Here is a 20,301-nt window from a genome sequence, read left to right on the forward strand (position 1 = left end):
TTGTCCTTGGGTCCTCGGAATGTCCTCAAATTAAGCCGTTTCTGCGATGCTGAGGTCCACCTTCAGGGTTATGGGACAGCAGTAACCCTACAGTCTGGGCATCTCAACTCAAAACACATCAACACCTTTTGTATTTTAAAATAAATATATATTTTTTATTACTTTGCCAGGGCAGTTCATGGTAAAGTTAAACATTATATGAACATAAAAAGCATTGTTAATGCACAAACAAAGACAATATTGAAAATGTAGAATGGAACGGATAGCTCAAACCGCAGAGCCTCACTGCCATCTTTAAGGACGGTTCCCTCCAGGGCAGAGAAGGGGCTTCTGGGACAGTAGTTGCCATAGAGCCTACTGCCCCACAACCTCCATGTCCAATAAGAAAAAGAAAAAAAAACTCAACCATATTTGATCATGTCTCATAACACAACAACTTTACAACACTGCATATGACGGTGAGGTTTACCAAGACTGGTGAAGAAAGGCGACCAGAGAGATCCTGTGATGTTTACTGACCGACAAAACCTTTGGAACAGATCCTACAACAGAGCTGCTTTCGAGATAGTAAGTCCGAGGTTGACGTTCCTATTCTGCGCCCTTCTAGTTTCAATGAGTCACTCTGCTTAGCCATAACCAGACTGCGGCCATTTTGATTGAGTTTGATTGAATGGCGACAGCGTCTTGGCTTCCCGGCGCCAGAGGGAAAGCAGCTCTGTTGTGGTGGGAGATGACCCAGCGGGGAGCTTGACAAGCCAGGGCTCGGGCCTGAGATGACTGGTCATCCCCACCTGGGGGACTGTGGCCCCTGCTGGTTCCTCATGTCCTGACCCGTGTGGAGTGGACGCCCGGGCGTGACGCCCACTCCACCGCCGGAGGATGTGGCTATGAAATGACGCTCTGAAGGGCCAGCTGGCGCAGCGTTGCCACGGAGCTGCAGACCGGAACGCAACAGCACAACATGTCCGCAGCGAGATAGTCAATATTACAGTTACATCGGTACGACATTCAACAGAAGATAAAATGAAACCTTGAGTAATAATTCAGCATGTTTTTTGTTTTGTTTTTCTCTCGTGGAATGGATCAATTCTCCCTCGGAGTCCAGGCGACCTTCTGGCTGGATACTCGGAGTGGGGGGGGGGGTGGACATTCATTGGCCATGAAGGTTTTCCAGCTTCATAGACACACTGTTCCAGCTCTACTCCCAGTCTCTCAGGTAGACAGCGACAGCGAGAGAGAGCGCTTTTTCCTTTTTTTTGAGATGTCATGAGTTACAGATAAAAAGCTGCTTCAAAAGATGTAGTCCTTAAACACTGCATATCACTTCTATGCAATTCCTTGAACATTTTCACATTCAAACATGGTAAAAGAAACTGAAACGGTTGTGTTTTCCCTTATGATATGTATTTCCATGTTGGAGATGGAGATAAGTTTGAGCAGAAGGTAGCGGGCCATCTCTAGGGGTCCAGAGGTGTGGTAGCCTTCATTTCCCTTGTGGTGGGTTAATTTTGTGGCTCTAGCTTATAGCTTTATCTTTTGTCTGAGAGTGTGAGGTTTCATGTAAAAAGAACGTTTTTTAACCTCAAATCATCACCACGTTGGCATCACTCAGCCTTAATAGCATACAAGGTTCATCAATTACAGTATAAGTGCTACGATAAGAATTCCCCCCATGGTGCCCAACAGCAGATCCACTGGTCAACATTTGAAACACAGCCCTTGTCTTCCAACCACAAAGGATACTAACAGGCTTAAGAGGTCCTGTTTCTAAAAATTTAGATTTCTAGTTGAGGGTTTAAAACTCTTTGTGTTAAATATAATCTGTGACTTTGTCTCTGGAGAAAAGCAGCTTTTCTATGACATTAATATCAGGAGGACCATTGTGGTCAGTGCGAGGCGTTAAGTGGAGTCCCCCGACTCCCTGAGATAAAGGGCCCAGTCGGATCTACTTTCCTAAGGGGAGGCAACGTGCCTGCCATACTGCCCTGTCCTTAGAGGCGGAGGGATATCAGAAATCTCCTTAGCATCACTGTGGTCAGTCGTGAGAAGCAAGGCAAAAAATATCACACTGCTTGTAGTGGATCTTTCCCAATCTACTAGGAGAGATAACATTAGTGTACAATCTTCCCGACAAAGCGGTTCGGTCATGAATATGTATTAAGGATTGCAATGTCCCGCGTTCAACCGTAAAAAATAAAAAGACACTTATGTAAAGGAGGGATAGAAGTTCTAGACATAGAGCTCCGTCTGAAGGTATGTCCTAGAGCCCATGTGCGCTTTGCTTTACCCAGTTGCTTGTAGAAGCTTTCAGCCACAGATACACCTTCATTAGACTGAACCTGCCTGGCATATTGAAGTAGCACATAGTGCAGAATTCATTTCACCACATCAATTCAGTCTTAGGAGACCTCATTGAGCAAGCTACGGTCATTTCCACCTAAACTGACTCCACCGAGTTTAATCTTTGGATTAAAACATTCTTCATCTGGTGATGTAATTTTCTGCAAGGTGGATTTTGTTGTGTTTATTTAGGCCTGAACAGTTGTAAAAGGTCAGATTCAGTTTTGCAAGGTTGTATCTATGGCTGTCAGTTGGGCTTCCCTTCTTTGAGGAAACAGCAGAGAAGGTTCTGCTGCTTATGCAGGAGGGAAGCCTTGCATTCTGACTGTGTGAATGTAGACTCATTCATGTACAAACATGAACAGAAGAGATATATAAAAGACAAAAACAAAAAAGATTTAAATATAGGAACATATAGAAAATATTAGACTTCCATACGGTCTATATGCAAGAACATTCTATATAACAGTTTGTAAAGGACTTCCAATTGCCCCTCTTGAAACCTCAATGTATCGCCTCAAACGATAATATTTAAGACAATGGAAAAAAGCACCACAAAATTCATCATAAAAAAAGAGGTCTAACCATACAATGGTATGTACAATGTATGCCAACGATATGAAAGATTGAAAGAATGAGAGAGATTAAATCCACTTATCAAACTCCCGAGTCCGATCATGCAGGTAGTCATTTACATAGACCTGAGGAGTATCACTGTACAGGTGGCCGTAAGGGTCAAACCCGCCACACCCCAGTCCCAGAGACACAACATCAAGAAGAGCTCAGTTCAGGATTTATACACAAAGCACTGGTCCTTCTAGGCCTCTGTGTTGTCTTTTTTTTTAGAGAGAGAAAACAAGAGAAAGAGGGAGAGGATAACGTAAGAGTAAGCAAAGGTGAGTTGCCGAGGTTCAGGGTACAGGGAGAGAGGGAGAGGAGGGTCCACCTTTACCGGCTGTCTACCCTCTTTCTTTTCTGTGCAAAGGAATGTCAGAGAGTCTGGGAGGCCCCTGGAGGGGGGGAGGGGGGTCCCTAGGGTTCCTCACTAGGGGTGGCTGTGGCCTCCTCGCTGTCGGATGACCCAGGTGACTCCGGGGAGGGCTTGGGACACTTGTCCGCCTTGTCCTCCTTGTCCTCCTCGTCCGCCTCCTCCTTGGGGCTGTCCTTGTCGGGGCTGGCCTCGCCGTCCTCGGGGCTGCCGCCGCTCTGGCCGTCCTGGCCCTCGGAGTTCTCCAGCATCTCCTGGATGAGCGGCGGCATGGAGCCTGGGATCTCCATCTTCAGCGAGATGACACGCTCCGCACCTGCCAGAGCGCACATGGAAAACCACGCGTCTTATCTACTGTAGGTACCAAGTCGCAATACTCTCAAGGGTCCAGTTGACCGCGGTCAGCTTGAGGGTCGTTCTTACGCATTACTGGGTCCACATGTACTGTCTGTGTAGGTAGGGAGGTGCGTGTTCATGTATGTGCATGTGTGCAGAGAGACTGCAGGCGGGCTACCTTTAGCGCTGATGCTGCGGAGGTCGGTGATCTTCATGAGGGTCTTGGGGAACATGTGGGGCTTGCTGGGCCTCCTCTTCCTCACGTAGATCTTCAGGGCCTCCAGCAGAGGCTCCTGCAGCTGGTCCACCTTGGAGGGCTCCTCCAAGTCCTGTCGGTCTGAAGCCACACACACACACACACACACACACACACATCATAGAAGAAATCATCAGAAACTGTTATACAACTATATCATACCTGCAGGATTGTTTTTTTTACTGTGAACGCGAGCTGGTTAGAAACGAAAACAAAGTCAAGCACGTTATTATTGATAACCTGGGTCGTTTCATTCCTGACGCCTGAAGTGCCTCTCGTGGCCAAAGGGTGGCACTGTGTGTGCGCGCATGTGCACATACGTGTGGGTGTGTGCACGTGTGTACATTGATGTGTCTGTACAACTCATCAGCTCATGCTGTTGCAGACCCTGGCTCCTCCCAGCCACAGAGTGGGATTCCAGGGGGAGTCACAGAGCCACGCTCTCCTGGATTACGCAAGAGCATGTCATATTTGGCAAGGCTCTGGGGATTCACGCCTCGGAATGGAAACTTAGCCCTGATGCACCAGTGACACACCTCGTAGAGACAGAGGAATGGAGGTGGTGGTGTGTGTGGGGGGGGGGGAGCTATAATAATCTGCACAGGCTCTGATGAGTTGCTTATGCCTTTGGGTATCCTTGAGAAACATTCAGAAGAAGAAGGGAAAAAAAAGATTCATTTCCTGTGAGAGGAGCAGGAAAACAACGTACTTTTACAGGCAGGGACGCTAAGACACACACACACAGACAGACACACACACACCACATCTCAAACACACCACATCTCACACCCCTTCTCACACACAGATCATGTCTCACACACACCTTGTCAGCTCCCTGTATATAATCGTGTCTCATAGAGAGTGACCTTAGTTTGACCGGAATCCAGACTCCTCCCTCCTGGTTTCACAATGGTTCTTATCTGCCTTTCTTACAAGTCCTTATTTACTGAACAGCTCCTTGGTAGACACTTGTTTAAGACTGTATTACTATAAGCCCTGTGTGTATAATAAAATCATGATTGTCGTGTGTGTGAGTACATTTAAAGCTCGAAGTGTTGAAGTGAACCATCAGACTGCCCTTCATATTCACTGTCAGGCACAGCTGTTCCAAAACATCTATTGTAACTACTACTTCTATTCTCTTTACCCCCCCCCCACACACACACACACACAACCCCCCCCCCCCCCCCCCCCGCGCAAAGTGCCCCCCAGTGCCCACCTCCGGAGATGAGACAGATGGCACTGAGGAGGCCTGTCTCCGTGTCGTCCATCTCGATGGGCAGCAGCTGGTTGGCGAAGGTGAACACCAGGTCTGTGAGGGGGCCGAAGCCGGCGTTGTGCATCTGGGTCCGGTTGAGGGTCAGCCCGTCTGAGAAGGTCATGGTGTCCTGGTCCGGGGTGTAGCGCGTGCAGATGCGCAGGATCTGCGAGGTGGGAGCAAGGACGAGGAGGAGAGAGTGGGTCGTTTTCCGGAAGGGAAATGGAAGACAAAAGTTGACGCTGCAACTGTCAAATCTGGATCCGGAAACACAAAACAACCTGTGGAGGAAGTTTGAAGAGAAGTGCTGCCCACTGGTACAGGTCTAAGTCACCTTTGAGTTATCACTTGTTTCCTAGTTTGTGTCTGTGAGAAGGAGAAACAGACAGTCTAATGAAGAGGCAGACTGGTGGATGTGATGCCTATAGCGCTCTTTGAAGCCGGTTGAGTGGGCTGGCGCTGACAGTGAGTGGCAGGCGCGTCCGCAACATGAAACAGAATAATACATGACTGTTGGCGGTGACTCACACCGGCTGGCCAGGCCCGGCATTGCACACGCACACACACACACACACGCACACACACACACAACAGCACATTAGCACACACACATACACACGTTTGATCCTCCCTCTCACAACTTAAATCCAGCTCCGCAGCACAATAGGCCAGCCATGCCCTTCACTATAGAATTCTGTCAGTGTGTGTCTGTCAGAGTCATCTCTGCAGGTCTTCAACTTCTCACCTTGGTGCTTCCGAGAGTTCAATTCCAGAGGCTTGTCACTTTTGACAATACCACATCAGCACTACAAATACAACTACTATTACAGCAAATCCCCATATCTAATCATAGAGCAAACCTATATTTTGGTCCAAGCACACACATACATGCACACACACGCAAAGAGAGATAATAACAGGCCCTGTTTTCTCTGATACATAGCTTTGTCATCCAGGCCTGCGTGCTTTAATAAGTCCGGAAAGTAATACCATCAGAGGACAAAGCCCAAAACCACAGCAGCTCAAAACAAATACCTCGAAACGGAGAGAGGGACAAGAAAGGAAGGGGAGAGTGAGAGAGAGAAGAGAGGGAGATTATATATATATATATATATATATATATATATATAGAGAGAGAGAGAGAGAGAGAGAGAGAGACAGACACAGAGAGAGAAAGAGAGAGAGAGAGAGATAGATAGAGAGAGAGAGACAGAGAGAGACAGAGACAGAGAGACAGAGACAGAGAGAGAAAGAAAGAGATAGGACACAAAACAAGATAAGGGAAGGGCCTTCTCAGGTCAGCCAGAGTGCTGGGGGCCCCAGCTATGAGGAGTGCAGCAGGAGATAAGTGCACATGATGTGGGCTTGAGACAGGGCACTGGGGGGGATCGCCCATGGAGGTGGAGTCAATCCTGGTCCTGCTCCACCCCTCTCTCTGTCTCTCTCGGTGTGTGTCCGTCCGTCCGTCCGTCCCTCCGTCCCTCCCTCCCTCTCGGTGTCCGTCCGTCCCTCCCTCCGTCCGTCCCTCCGTCCCTCCCTCCCTCCCTCCCTCCCTCCCTCCCTCCCTCCCTCCCTCCCTCCCTCCCTCCCTCCCTCCCTCCCTCCCTCCCTCCCTCCCTCCCTCCCTCCCTCCCTCCCTCCCTCCCTCCCTCCCTCCCTCCCTCCCTCCCTCCCTCCCTCCCTCCCTCCCTCCCTCCCTCCCTCCCTCCCTGAGAAGGGCTAATCAAATCATGCCTCTCCTGGGTCTGGAAACTTTGCTTCAGCTCTGCATACATGAGATCCCAGAGATAGAGAGAGAGAGAGAGAGAGAGAGTTAGAGAGAGAGAGTTAGAGAGAGAGAGTTAGAGAGAGAGAGTTAGAGAGAGCGTTAGAGAGAGAGAGAGAGAGGAGATGGGGAAGAGAGAAGCAGGGAGAGAGATGGTGGGCATGGGGAGAGGGGGAGGTAGGAAAGGAGGGAGGGTGGAGGAAGAGAAACAGCCGCTTCTCTTTTCCGTCTCATTACCGGGACAACATTAGTAAGTCGCTCCTCAACAACACCCAAACATACAAACAAACAAACAGACGCTCAGCTGCCGGCAGTTCATTAACTACTGTACTGCCTGCTCCAACAAAACACACACTGTTTCAGACAGAAAATATACAGAAACAAGAAGAACTATGCTCAGTCCATCCCAAACCAAGTTAAAAGCTGAGAAATGTCCCAGAGTCAGTGATCTGTTCACAGATGGCTACGTAAAGATCAATTAATCTACACAAGGATCGACCGCAGGGATCAATTGACCCGATCTCCCATTGGCTGGCTGAGAGAGACGTCCAATAAGATCCAAGAGAGGTGGATCTGAGGTGAAGCCAATTCCCATCAGGTTTGAGCTTATTGACTGTCTAACTGCTGAAGCGCCCAAATGCATTTAAAAGAGATTCGAACACACTAAACATGACGGACGACTGAATTACATGTAATTCACAACAGAGATAATTGTGCTCAAGTGTTGTTCACCCACCAGAATGTCCAGGCAAGCAGCTTTGAGCAGCGTGATCTGGTCAGCGATGGTCAGACCGGTGAAGCCAGGCACTCGTTTGGCAAACTCCACGATTTTGATAATGCACTTGGTGGCCAGCTCACTGAACTTGTCCCAGAGGCCCAGGTCCAGCCGCACGCGGTGGTCTGCACTCGAGTTCTGTAACACACGCACACACACACACGCATGCATTCGCACACACAGACAGAGAGGGGAGAGAGATTATGTTAGGCGAAGGGGCGGGTGATGGCATCAGACACTGAGAGCTGCTAATGATCCCCCCTCACCCACACACTCCCCCATCTCCCTGCTCCATATGTGTCAAACTTATATAAAGAATACCAGCTCCAGAAGACTGCAGCTGGGGAGCACTGTGGAAATAGTTAGTGTAAATACACTGAGCACAGCACAGCAGAAGAGGCTGTGAGGCTGGGGCTGGCTGCAGTAATGAGTGATTTTGAGTGGGATGTCTCCGCCATGATAGGAATCAGCACTGGAGTTGTGACAGGTAGCGCTGCGGGCTTTGAAGTGAAAGGCACCATTAAAAAGAGCCAAACTATCTGTATGGGCCAGACCCTATGCAAACTCAGACAGGAAGAGATGGAGGGAGAGAGGGGGGGGGGCATGAGAGCGAGACATAAACAGAGAGAGGGGAGAGATATATGATTGAAAGAGAGGAGGGAGGAGAGAGAGAGAGAGAGAGAGAGAGAGAGAGAGAGAGAGAGAGAGAGAGAGAGAGAGAGAGAGAGAGAGAGAGAGAGAGAGAGAGAGAGAGAGAGAGAGAGAGAGAGAGAGAGAGAGAGAGAGAGAGAGAGAGAGAGAGAGAGAGAGAGAGAGAGAGAGAGAGAGAGAGAGAGAGAGAGAGAGAGAGAGAGAGAGAAAGAAGTTGAGAGAAAGAGAGGGCTCAACGGGCCCAAAAATACCACAGTGCCTGTCTCAGGAGAGGTGAGATGTGGGTGGGTAAACATCTTTCTCCATGCCCTTGTTATAAAGTTGTTCAAAAGACTCCAGAAGTTCTGCCGCCCGGACGTGACAGCAACTCCCGCTTTACATTCTGTGAGGATTTATGTCTCTCCCACGTATTGACAGTCAGATCATCTCTAAATACTGTATTAATATTCACAGTTATTCTTCAGGCCACCATCATCAGCAGTTTGTCTTTGGTGAAAGAGAGCGGCATTAGAAGGCCAGGGAAAGTCCAAACTCAGCAGACGAGATGAAAAAACCCTGAGCAGATCTGTGGAACCAGGGGAGGATGGACAGAATGTGGGAATGAGAGATGAGAGAGGCTTGGCGTTAGAGATAAGCGAGAGATTCAGTCGGGCAGAGAAAGAGGGAGGGAGGGAGGGAGGGAGGGAAGACAAAAGAGGCAATGGGAGAGAGGAAAAGAGAGAGCGGGAGCGAGGAAGCATCATATGGGGAAGTGGCTCCATTATGCAGGGCCTATGTGACTCATGGTGCGCTGGATCTGGGGCTGTCTGCTCAGCAAGCCTGTGGATGGAGCAGCTGATGAGCGTTTGTTTGTTTTCCGTTAGTTTACATGAAATGGCCCATCTGTTCAGGCTGACTGGGCCTCCCCATGTGTTCATAGCAAGGGCACACACGTACTCTCTCTCTCTCTCTTCCTCTGTCCATTCCTCGCTCTCTCCCTCTGTCTATTACTCTCTCTTTATCACTTTCTCTCTCTCTCCCAGTCTCTCTCTCCTTCCCTCCATAACACATGCACACAGGCAATCACACGCAGGCTGTGGTAAGACATGCTACTCTTGTTAGCCCCAATGGGGGAACAGAAATAAATATGTATGCGTTTGCATGCGTTTGGTTTCCTTTTATACTGTTTGTACTGGATTGCCTCTGCTAAACAGGGCCTTAATGGTGACGAGGGCCACAGGACAACGCAGGCTGAACTATGTTTCTCTGTTCTGTCCCCAAACCGGGACACCGTCAGCTGCAGGTCAAAGAACACGGAGACACAGCTTTTTCCTTTGACGTCTGACAAATACAAATTCCTGGATGTGAGCCCTGCCATCTCTCCAGCTGACTGTCTCCAGTCAGACAAACAGAGACATATTCACCCGGTCACCGGCTCTTTATAGTCTGAAGAGCTTGAAGAGAGCATCTCCCTCAAGCACAACACAGCTCATTGTAATGGCCGCCCATATAGACGGCCCATTGTGCTCCGCGCAGCATCCATCCCCTGGGGCTGTTAGCGCCAGCGGTTAGCCGTTAGCAGGGAGCCTGGACACTGGAGAAAACAATCCATTGTCTGGCCGAGAGAGAGAGAGAAGTACAGAGAGAGAGAGACAGAGATAGGAAGATAGACAGAGACGCGGAGCGAGAGATCACTAAATATGATCTGGGGTTAAGTGAGAGGCGCATTAGGGCCGAGCTTAAATCACTGGCAACGAGCAGCAGCAGCCACTGCGCCGCTGCGGACGCACATTCTCCTGACAGACGCCTCCTGTGATGGGGGAGAGGTGGCGACGGAGGGGGGAGGGGGAGGGGGAGAGGGGGAGGGGGGGGTGTGTGCGTGCGTTGAGGGGCTGTGATATTAAAGTCACTCGTCTTGTGTCTCCCCTGGGCAGAGGGAGGGAAGGAGAGAGGAGGAGGCAGGGAAGGAGGGAGGGAGGGGGACGTTTCACTGTTATCCCTCCCTCCCTCCCCCATCCTACCACCCCCACCTTCCAATCTCAGTCAATTACCCGAGTCCCATAATTCAATAGAGTGAAACAAGGAAGTGGCCGGGGAATTCTAATTTCATTTAAGAGCATTTATCCAAACAAATTAGACAAGTTGCAACATTATAAAATAAGCTGCCAATGTAGAAACGAGAGCAGCTTAGTTCATCACCAGGGTGCTATGGCTGGGTGTGTGGACATGCAGAGAAAGAGAGAGAGATAGAGATAGAGAGAGAGAGAGAAAACAAACACACCAGTAAGCTACCTGTGAGGAATGATGACAGCAGAGTATGGCTCTAATATGGCTAATATCCAGCGGCTCATCCACACAGCAGACACCTCCTTGAGGCGAGGGCCACAAATCCCTTATGTTATATTTTGTCTTTTAAACTGCCGGGGTCGTTCTTCATCATCATCACTGTCAATGAAGCGTTATTCATTGTCAAACTAAGCCCTCTCACTCACCCGCCTATCTCCCCTCACCCAGCAATGAACTCCTAAATCACTGCAGACTAGGATTTGAATATTTCACCGCATAATTGGAGCTTTAACCTAATCTAGGGGCGAGTGCGCTCCTCTTGTGTTTCCTGTGCGGAGGACTCAAAAGGCAAGTCAGGAACCAATTGCTTGTAATAATGAGGAACTTCTCACAGTCGGTGAGCAAGCATAATTACCACTGATCCAGATTAAGGCTTTATCAGGGGGGGACTACAGTCTAGCTGCTAGCACACATTGGCTCCTGTCAGGACTGGGGCTTCCTTTGTGCAAATATATTTCCTCTTGGTTACGATCTCCAACTCAAAGGCTCTATTAGTTGAAATGAGGGTCTGACGGGTGAGATGGTGGCGAGGTGAGACGAGCTGTTTGTTGCTCACATCAAATTCAAAAAGGAGATGTTGTTATCTGAACACACGATAAACCCCCCCTAGAATTGAGCAAATGTTTACTACCTCGATTTAGCTTCGCTTCAATTTCACTACAATCTGGCTATCTATCTTGAAATAAATGAACTGAGCAAATAACTGTGAAAATCACAGCTAAAAAAAAGGAACGTTTCCTTATTTACACAGTTGGACTGTTTAAAACCGCACACAGCCCTTGCAAAGGCTACATGCCTGACATCCGTCATGAGACTTGTTTAATCCAGCAGACAAGGGGAGGGTAGTGGAGTGTGTGTGTGTGTGTGTGTGTACCACATCATTACTAACACACATCTCCCCGCCCATGCTCCAAAGTATTCCCGACAATAGACTCTTTGTGTCAATCACTGCTACCTCACGTTGAGCGCTATCTATATGCAAGTCAGTCTAAAAACAAAAGTCTGCCTTGCCTACCTGTCAATCGCAAGCTCCGCTATCTCCACCTGCTATCGAGCTGTCAATCACACTCCATTTCCTGACTATTTACCTGTCAAAGCCTCCCAAAACACTGCCCAGCAAAGTTATGCAGCATGGCAGTCTATCTCCATGTCAGTCTATCCTGCCGTGGGCAAGTACATGTCAGACACAGGTATTTGCTCCAGAGACTTTTCGCTCATGTTTTTTCGTCGATCTTTCACATCGTCAAGGACCCCTCCAAGCACAGGAAAGCTGTTACAGCTACATGTCCTGCCTCCATCCTGCCCACTGATACCAAGGTCAGCCCGGGAAAGCAGCTCGACCATATGAATGTCGAGAGGCGTCAGTCAGAGGAGCCAGGCCTTGTCTGAGGCTGTGGCCCTGTAGAACACTTGGTTTGAGGCTGTCTCACTGTAGGTGTTCTGTTCTGCGGAGACCTCACAGTTGACAACCTGATCTGAGGCCATCCCACGGCGGAGAAACAGCCCTGCGTGCACCCTGCCTGACTGGTAGCAGGCGCCCGACCAGGCGGAAAGAGCAGGGGAGGATGGTGAGGGGGTAAAGGACAGCAGTCTTGTCTTAGGGCTGGAGGGGGGGTCCATTTCCAAATCAACTATGACGCTTGCTGAAAAGGGAAGGAGGACAAAGTCTTCAGAGTGACAGGCGTTTACAGTAATCAACTAAGCCCCGGCACCCGTCAACGCCAACCCCCCCGCCTTTGATACCGATGCAGCGGCGGAAGCAGATCATGACGCAAGCTGGGTGGATCAGCCTGCAAGGATCCCACTTCGCCGAGGCGGCAGGATGGGAGGAGTCTCTGGGGCTGGCGTGATGATGGCCCGCGCTCCTGTGAAGGCACACCCAGCCGGGCGCTGACACTTCCCCGGGGTTCATGTTTGATGTCTTGGCTCTCCCACCCGCAGTCGCCCCCTCTCATGTCGCTTCTCCTTAGCGTGTGGCAACATGTGAGACGCAGGCGTAAACAAACGGAGCCAGCCCAGAGTGTGATCTTTAGCAGATTGTCTGAGTCTGTCTCCTCATGGTGGACATGCTGCGCATCGGGACTCTGTTTGATTCAGTGGCCCGTCGAGGTTCACGCTGTAGGTGGTTCGGGGAGTAGCTCAGTGCTAAGAACGGCTTGAACGCTTGTGGGGGCACCGTTTCAAATACGGATGGTTCAGATCAGCTTGCTAGGATGTCTGATTTCAGTTTTCACATGAATGGGGGTGTAAAGGAGTGAAAACGTGGAGTTCGATATTGAGGATTTGCTGCGAGGTGGTCTCATAATGGAGTGCCCCACCTGTATTAGGGGGGGATTTGGAATACAGTAGATGACATTGATTATCTGTGCAGTCTCCAGTCAGAGTTACTTTAGCGGGCAGGAATCCAACAAATACACATTCTGCCGTCAGAGGGGTCAGAGGGGTCAAACGGAGGTTGTTGAGTTGGGTTGAGTGGTCAGATCAGGTATCAGGAGACTTCCACGTGATCGTACGCCAATACCTCGATCAGGTCTGAAGCTCATTAACTGAATCCCTGCATACAAAGCATTTAGTGTCCACGGTGTGTATTACTACAGGGGAATCTGTCGTGTCGAGTGTTAGCATGTACGTGGGTTGGGTACATGTGTGGGCATGTACCTGCTTGGTGCGTGTACAGATGCATGTGTTTGCGTGCGTGTGTTCCATGGCTGAGGTCTCACCGTGGTGTATTTGCCCAGCTGACAGAGAGAAGGAAAGGTCTCCTGGTGAGCCTTGCGGATCTTCTCTATGATGGTCTCCAGCTCGGCTGTCATCTCGTAGCTGTCGGCCAGCTCCGCCTTGGGGCTCTCCTTCTTCTTCTTGTTTCTGTCGTTCCGAACGGCTGGGGGACGAAGAGAAGATGAAAGAAGGGTGTTATGTGTCAACGATGTCTCTGAATTCTCAAGGAAAAACCCATCTCTTGACACATGGATACACGGACTGGTCTCATGTCAGGGCTAATATCAGTGTTTGCAGACAGCCATTGGAACAATTTAGACTGGCTTTCACTTGTGTGGTCTGCAAACTTTCACTGAGTTGCCCTTCAAGTACATTGTCAATGATACCTTGAGTGCCTCTGTCTATTAAATGTCTATTCAATAGGATTCACATAATGAGATACTCATATATATTCAAATCTATTCACATGAAGGCCATGTTAAAACATCCTCAGTTCAAACAGGTCAGACAAATGATACATCAGAACTCAACTAAAGGCAGAAAAAATACAGGTATTATTTTTTAGTCCTTGTTAGAAAGTGGGGGGACCTGTAACCATCAGAAGGCCAACAAACACTTTAACTTTGCTCTTCCGAAACATGTTCATCTCCTACCTGCGAATGAAAGAACCAAGGACACATTCAGCCCCAGACAAACACACACAGCAGACATTCCTTGGTGGGACAGCCCGAAGCACTGAGGTATGGGTCAGGGCACAACCAAAGACCCAAAAGTCCTCTGGTACTCCACAGAAACCCCTCTCAGAGGAACTCTCCTCCCGGGGGCTTCAGAGACGGGCAGAGGGTAACCGGGTTCTTTGGGCTCCGGAACTGACAGAGTGCCATCGCTACATCGACGGCCTGTGATCAGCCCCAGTCACCCCCGTCAGATCCAGGTCTGGGGGCCGCTGACTGTGCCACGAACCCCCAAGGGAGTTCCTCGCAGCCTGGGTACACAAGACAACACGCGCATCTTCCTCTGCCCTAGTTTACAACGAGCAACCCTTTCATATTCACAGAACAAAGCTGGCGTGCAGAACCTTAAAAGAAGATGAAATAAAACTACGTATAGAGAAATATATTCATGAGCGCTTTTATAAGCACTGGCCTAGATACAGAATAGGAAAAATGTAAGAACTTTATAAAAGGGTGTGATGCCTCTGGAGTAGGCCTTTGAAGGCACAACCGGGATAATCCCGTTTGGATAACCTCGTCCCATATAAAGCCTGAGAAGGTCAAACTGTATAAATAAACACAATACACATACAATACCACTGACAATGTGCACAGACTTCCTAGACCACAACAAGCCCATGAGGACTTAGCCGAGGTGTGCCACCAGGAGTTTATGGTCTCTGCATATGGCTCCACAGTCTGTGAATCCTGTCCACTGTTCTGTCAGTACCCTTTATAAGCATTTAATCCCCCACAACTGTCAACTCAATCACCCTAATGGCTAGGTGGATAAGGGCCTCTACGGAAGGCGAGGAAGGCGTGTGTTTTGGTTGGCAGGGTGGGGCTGGGGTACCTCTGCGTGGATTAGTGTCACCGTGGAAGGGCGGTGACATCACCACTCAGGCGATTAAACAATCCATATTGTATCTTGACCTAGATGTGTCAGGCCTGTATGTGGATCCCGTGTAGATAACCGACCCTGAATGAGAGCCTTTCACCGTGATCCGTGCGTAAGGTCATTTAAACGAAGCCCCGATGATAGTGATTCAACTAATGACTCCGCCAGGACCCGAGCGGTGGGAGGGATTGCACTGTCAGGGAGGGGCTGCAACGGCACAGTGCACGTCAACTCTGACCTCTTTAAAGGAGGCGGTGGAAGCACCGCCGACACAAGCGCTTACGGAGCGGCAACCCTGAAAACACGGAGGAACCACGACACTAACAGCACAGGAAGAGGCACAGATGAATCGTTCGCAGGGCGCTGTGGGTGTGTGTGTGGGTGTGTGCTGTTCCTGTATGAGGGTATGAGACACAGGCCAGGGCTGATGGCTGTGCTCTATTTGTGCTTGTCTTCCGTAAGCCCAGGCTGCCGCGCCGAGGTCTGAGACACAGCAGAAGGTCGCTGAGGGATTCACGTCGGAGCCAGTAAACTACTGAAGGACGACCGCTCCGGGCCCTCTGGGGGGGACTGAGGGGCATGCGAACCACTTACATCTCTTGAGGACGCCATCTGTTTTGGCCTGTGTGGACCTCGTTTGAGAAGATAACCATAGAGAAAAATAACACACAAGGACGCATGAGCCTTGTTTTGGGATCCCGCAGGGCCACAGATAAATGTGGAGCTTTGGGTTCACCTTCCATGTGAACAGTGCATGGCCCAGTGCTGGCCAGGCTGGGGGGGAGGAGGCCTGGCTAAGCGGAGCTCCTCGGGCTGGGAGAGCAGGCCTCCGTCGAGCCTCTCCTGGGCTCGCTGGGAGGGAAGAGCTGCTGGAGGACATGGGTCACTGGCGTCAGCGGTAAAGGCCGGTGATCACGGTGTAGGGGCTAAGCTGGAAACTGTGACGGATCCCCTTGGCTTGTACACACACACAGAGACAGATAAAACACACACTAAAGAAACAACAAACACAAATACACACAGATGGTGAGGGGGGGGGGTCACCTGTCAGGATGGGGTACACACTGTGCCTGGCTAGCTGGATAGAAGGCTGGGTGGTGGGTGGTGGCTCAGGAGGCTAGTGAGCCGAGGGACATGATTTAGGAAGAGAGGGACGTGACGGCCACACGCCCCCGGGGCGATCAATTACCCCTGCACTCCAAGAAAATGAGTGTCACTGCCAGCAGACACATCTAAATGATGCATCGGACAAGAGGCCGTGAAAATAGATGGCTTTTTAATTCCCAGAGACGGAAAGAGGGGGGGGGGGTGAATGTAAGTAGCACAGGGATCTAATCTTGATGACTTTCTACCCAGGAAAACAGCTCCTAACATCCCAATGAGAGGCTCTGCTTTTTTTTGACCCTCTCAATTTAAATTCGCACAAAATAATTTGTATTTGCATGTCCGGACTTGTCTGAAACCACCAAGGGTTTTTACACCGACAAAAACGCGTATGAATCCATTCAGAACACAAACACCCTCGAGTCGTCAAGTGTTGCTGTGGAGGGCCGTCGAGCTCTGCTCCGAGTGGCCGTTTAAAGACGACACTCGAGTCCGTCGCCGCCGCTCTCGACGGCAGGCATTTCGAGGACACGAGAAATGTAGAGCCCCCTCCCCCTCCCCCTCCCCCTCCCCCTCCCTCCCTCCCTCCCTCCCTCCCTCCCTCCCTCCCTCCCTCCCTCCCTCCCTCCCTCCCTCCCTCCCTCCCTCCCTCCCTCCCTCCCCCTCCCCCTCCCCCTCCCTCCCTCCCCCTCCCCCCCCCCCTCCCTCCCTCCCTCCCTCCCTCCCTCCCTCCCCCTCCCCCTCCCCCTCCCCCTCCCCCTCCCCCCCTCCCCCCCCTCCCCCTCCCTCCCTCCCTCTCCCTCCCTCCCTCCCTCCCTCCCTCTCCCTCTCTCTCTCCCCCTCCCTCCCTCCCTGGCTGCTGTGGAGTATCCTCCAGACACTTTACTGGTCTGCTGATTCTCCGGCGATTGCGGGGATGACGATGGATGCTCGGGAAGGGAAATTCTGCAGCAGACGGCGTGGATGGTGGCGGACGCCGTTTCCCCGAGCATGCGAGGGCCGGCCATCTGTGCTCGGCGCTCTCCGACAGATGCACCAGTAAATAAACACGATATTTCTGAATGGCGTGCGTTCCAGCAGAAGCCGAGTCTCCATAACACATTGTGTGACTGCTTCCAACGGAAGCCAGGTGTGTCTCGCGAAACGATGCATAATTCTGTTGTGCCGGCGGCCGTGGAGAGGGTTTAACCTAATGGCCCTGTCGGGATGGCTGTCAGACGGGACACCTGCACGCTGACAAGATGACCTTGCGGCGGGAGAGTGATAGTGATACAACTAGCCGTGGTGAGCTGGCTCCCGTCCAGACGACTGGCTCTGGTCAGAGGACAGCGGTGTGCGTGGTTTAAATGCATGATTGGGTGTTCGTTTGTTTGTTTTCTGTGTCTGTGTGTATGGTGAAAATGCATATATTTTGGCGTGCGTGTGTAAATGCATGCATGCATGCGGGTGTGTGTGAGATAGAAAGAGAAGGAGAGATTGTGTGCATGTGACAAAAAGAGTGAAAAAGAATGTGTGTGTGTCAGACACCAGTCAGAGAGTCGAAATTATCAGCGGTCCTTCGGTCTTCCTGAGTCCTGCATGTGATGTCAGAGAGCAGGGGAGGGAGCAGTGCACAGCAGAGCAGGCTCCAGGCTGTGATGACAGTCGTGCACAGCAGAGCAGGCTCCAGGCTGTGATGACAGCTCCCCACTTCCCTGTCCCCCTCTGGCATTCCACACTGGGCTGGCGCCAGTCCAGAGAGCACAGCAGAAGCCAGGGATGGGAGACACACAGATGAGTCAGGCCAGATGCATGGAGCTTTGTCTTTACGGTCCCCTCCTCTTACACACACACACACACACGGACACATACAGACAGCCACCCTCCTTCACAGTTTACAGCAGATACATTCTGGGTCATATCAGATCTCATGAGGCTCAGGGCCTCATGGCCGCGTATGAGAGAGATGATAGGAATAGTTAACGGAGCAGCTGGACACGCACACACACCAAACACACACACACACCCAAGACACACACACACCTAACACACACACTCTTAACACACAATTCGTTCCTTTGTTTTCAGTAGTTATCAGCAGATATCTGCACATGACAACCCATCAGCAGCCCTCCAGAGCATTCCATTCCCTCTTCTTACAGAAGGTTGGAGAAGTTAGGGACACAACATAATGACCCCCCACCCGTGACGGGAGGCTCTCTAGCTCACAGCCCAGTGGGGGTCGGGGGGGGGGGGGGGTATTAAGACATCACCTCCTATGTTCTGCTTTTACCAGTGGGGGAGAGGAGGGGAAAAAAGAACAGCAACAAAAGGAAATAAATGGTCTCTGGCCTCGGGCCTAATGGAGTGTGAAGTGGACCTGGGCGATAACTGCTGATGCAATCAAAAGGCGCCAATAACCTGTGAAATGCAAACTGTTCCTGTGGCTAACAATGGAATGGAGCAACATGAGCATTTTGGACATTAGCAAGTGACTCCTGCTCTGGAGAGAAATGGAACACTCTATTCTCATGATGCTGTGTTTGGAGGACAGCCCTTGCAGTTTGTACACAAGAGGCCACTATGTTCTATGATGGCAAGATACTGTATTAGATTTTTCAAAATGCTGCCCTTAAAGTATACTTGCGAAGTATAAGTACAAACAAGTATTTACATTGTCATGAAGTATGTGACTATACAAAATCTGTACATTTGTGTAAAAAAAATAGAAATATAATTAAAACGTATTAAAACTCATCTGACACATTTTAATTAGATTTCAGAAACCCTAAGGGCCCAGCTTGGGGCCCTTTCCTCTCCAGGTCAGCTCTAGAAAGGGTCTTAATTAACAGTTCGGAGTTTACTGTATAATCGTATACACTGTGTTGGGTCTGTATGGGTTTGTCTCTGAGGGCCAGCACAGAGAAACTGATGAGGGCCAGCATCTCAAGAGCAATATTCTGTCATCCCACATGGATACTGTAGAGCATAATAACAACCACACACACACACACACACACACACACACACACACACACACACACACACACACACACACACACACACACACACACACACACACACACACACACACACACACACACACACAGTCAGTCGACACACCATGTAAATGCCATATAATTAAAAGAAAATGACTTAATCCACAGCCCAAACTGCCTGAGCGGGACACTGTTGGATTGGACACACTGGAGACAGTCCCATGTGACTGGGAAAGCGGGGGGACTAGGAAGCGGTGTGGCTGGGATTAGTGTGGGATTAGGGATTGAGACTCACACTCTTTGGACATTCCCACTGCGAAGCATTTCTGCAGGCGGCAGTACTGACAGCGGTTCCTCGTCACCTTGTTGATGATGCAGTTCTTGTCCCTGTGACACGTGTACACCATGTTCTTCTGGATGCTTCTGCGGAAAAAACCCTTTGAGGGAGAGAGAAAAGGGGAGAGTTAGGGAGAGTGACATTGGGGAGGGGTGGAAGGGGAAAGGCTGAACAGGAAGAGGAAGAGTTAGATCGTCATTGTTCTGATCTCATTCGGTCTGAATCTTCTGCAGCTACACCACTTCAAAAGCCCATTTAGTGTATGCAGTCCTAGTAATCCTGTCAGACTCAATCGTCCTCTATGAGCTTGTGAAGGTGTTATGCTAGATGTATTCTGCCTTGTGTCCTGGGTAACGGGGGGGGGGGGGGGTAGGTGAGGGTTCTGGCAGCTCTTTATGGGGGGAAAACGTCAAAGGAAGGTGGGTTAGGCTACGAGGCAGGGTCCTCATGAGAATGGACTGGAACACACAACACAGGGACACCTAAGTGGATCAGGACCTACAGAGAATGGTGCAGTATGGGAGTATGAGTTTCTGTGCTTTGGTTCTGGTGAGTGTGGGGAATAAGGGCTCTGTATTTGTCAAGGTGACTTTCAGCTTCTTACAACTCCCTCATACAGAACTAGAGGACCAAAGGCGTCCAAAGCCAGAACTCCTTTTCTCAATTTGTATTATATATATATATATATATATATATATATATATATATATATATATATATATATAATTTATTTTTTTCTACTTCCAACTTTTACCATAGGCACCTTTTGTATTATTACAAGATTCATCACTCAGGAGTATTGATGGTTGGTTCAACCATAGTGTGAACACATGATAACTACACATTTATTCCGCTCCCC

At 50.0% G+C, this 20,301-nt stretch overlaps 1 protein-coding gene across 1 annotated transcript in view; it reads right to left on the minus strand.

The window, feature by feature from the left end:
* Positions 1-132: 132 nt before the first annotated feature.
* The window catches only part of LOC146295277 (retinoic acid receptor beta-like), a 35,815-nt gene continuing 15,646 nt past the window's right edge, over positions 133-20,301 (minus strand). The window contains exons 3-8 of the mRNA XM_084696094.1: positions 19,401-19,542; positions 13,415-13,575; positions 7,680-7,856; positions 5,140-5,344; positions 3,843-4,001; positions 133-3,644 (exon numbers count right to left, since the gene is read on the minus strand). Of these exons, the coding sequence (XP_084552220.1) occupies positions 3,373-3,644; positions 3,843-4,001; positions 5,140-5,344; positions 7,680-7,856; positions 13,415-13,575; positions 19,401-19,542 (1,116 nt within the window). The 3' untranslated portion in view covers positions 133-3,372. The remainder of the gene's footprint in view (positions 3,645-3,842; positions 4,002-5,139; positions 5,345-7,679; positions 7,857-13,414; positions 13,576-19,400; positions 19,543-20,301) is intronic.

Source organism: Hypomesus nipponensis, chromosome 4 (assembly GCF_054491055.1).
Source record: "Hypomesus nipponensis isolate SF chromosome 4, ASM5449105v1, whole genome shotgun sequence".
Lineage (NCBI taxonomy): Eukaryota > Metazoa > Chordata > Actinopteri > Osmeriformes > Osmeridae > Hypomesus > Hypomesus nipponensis.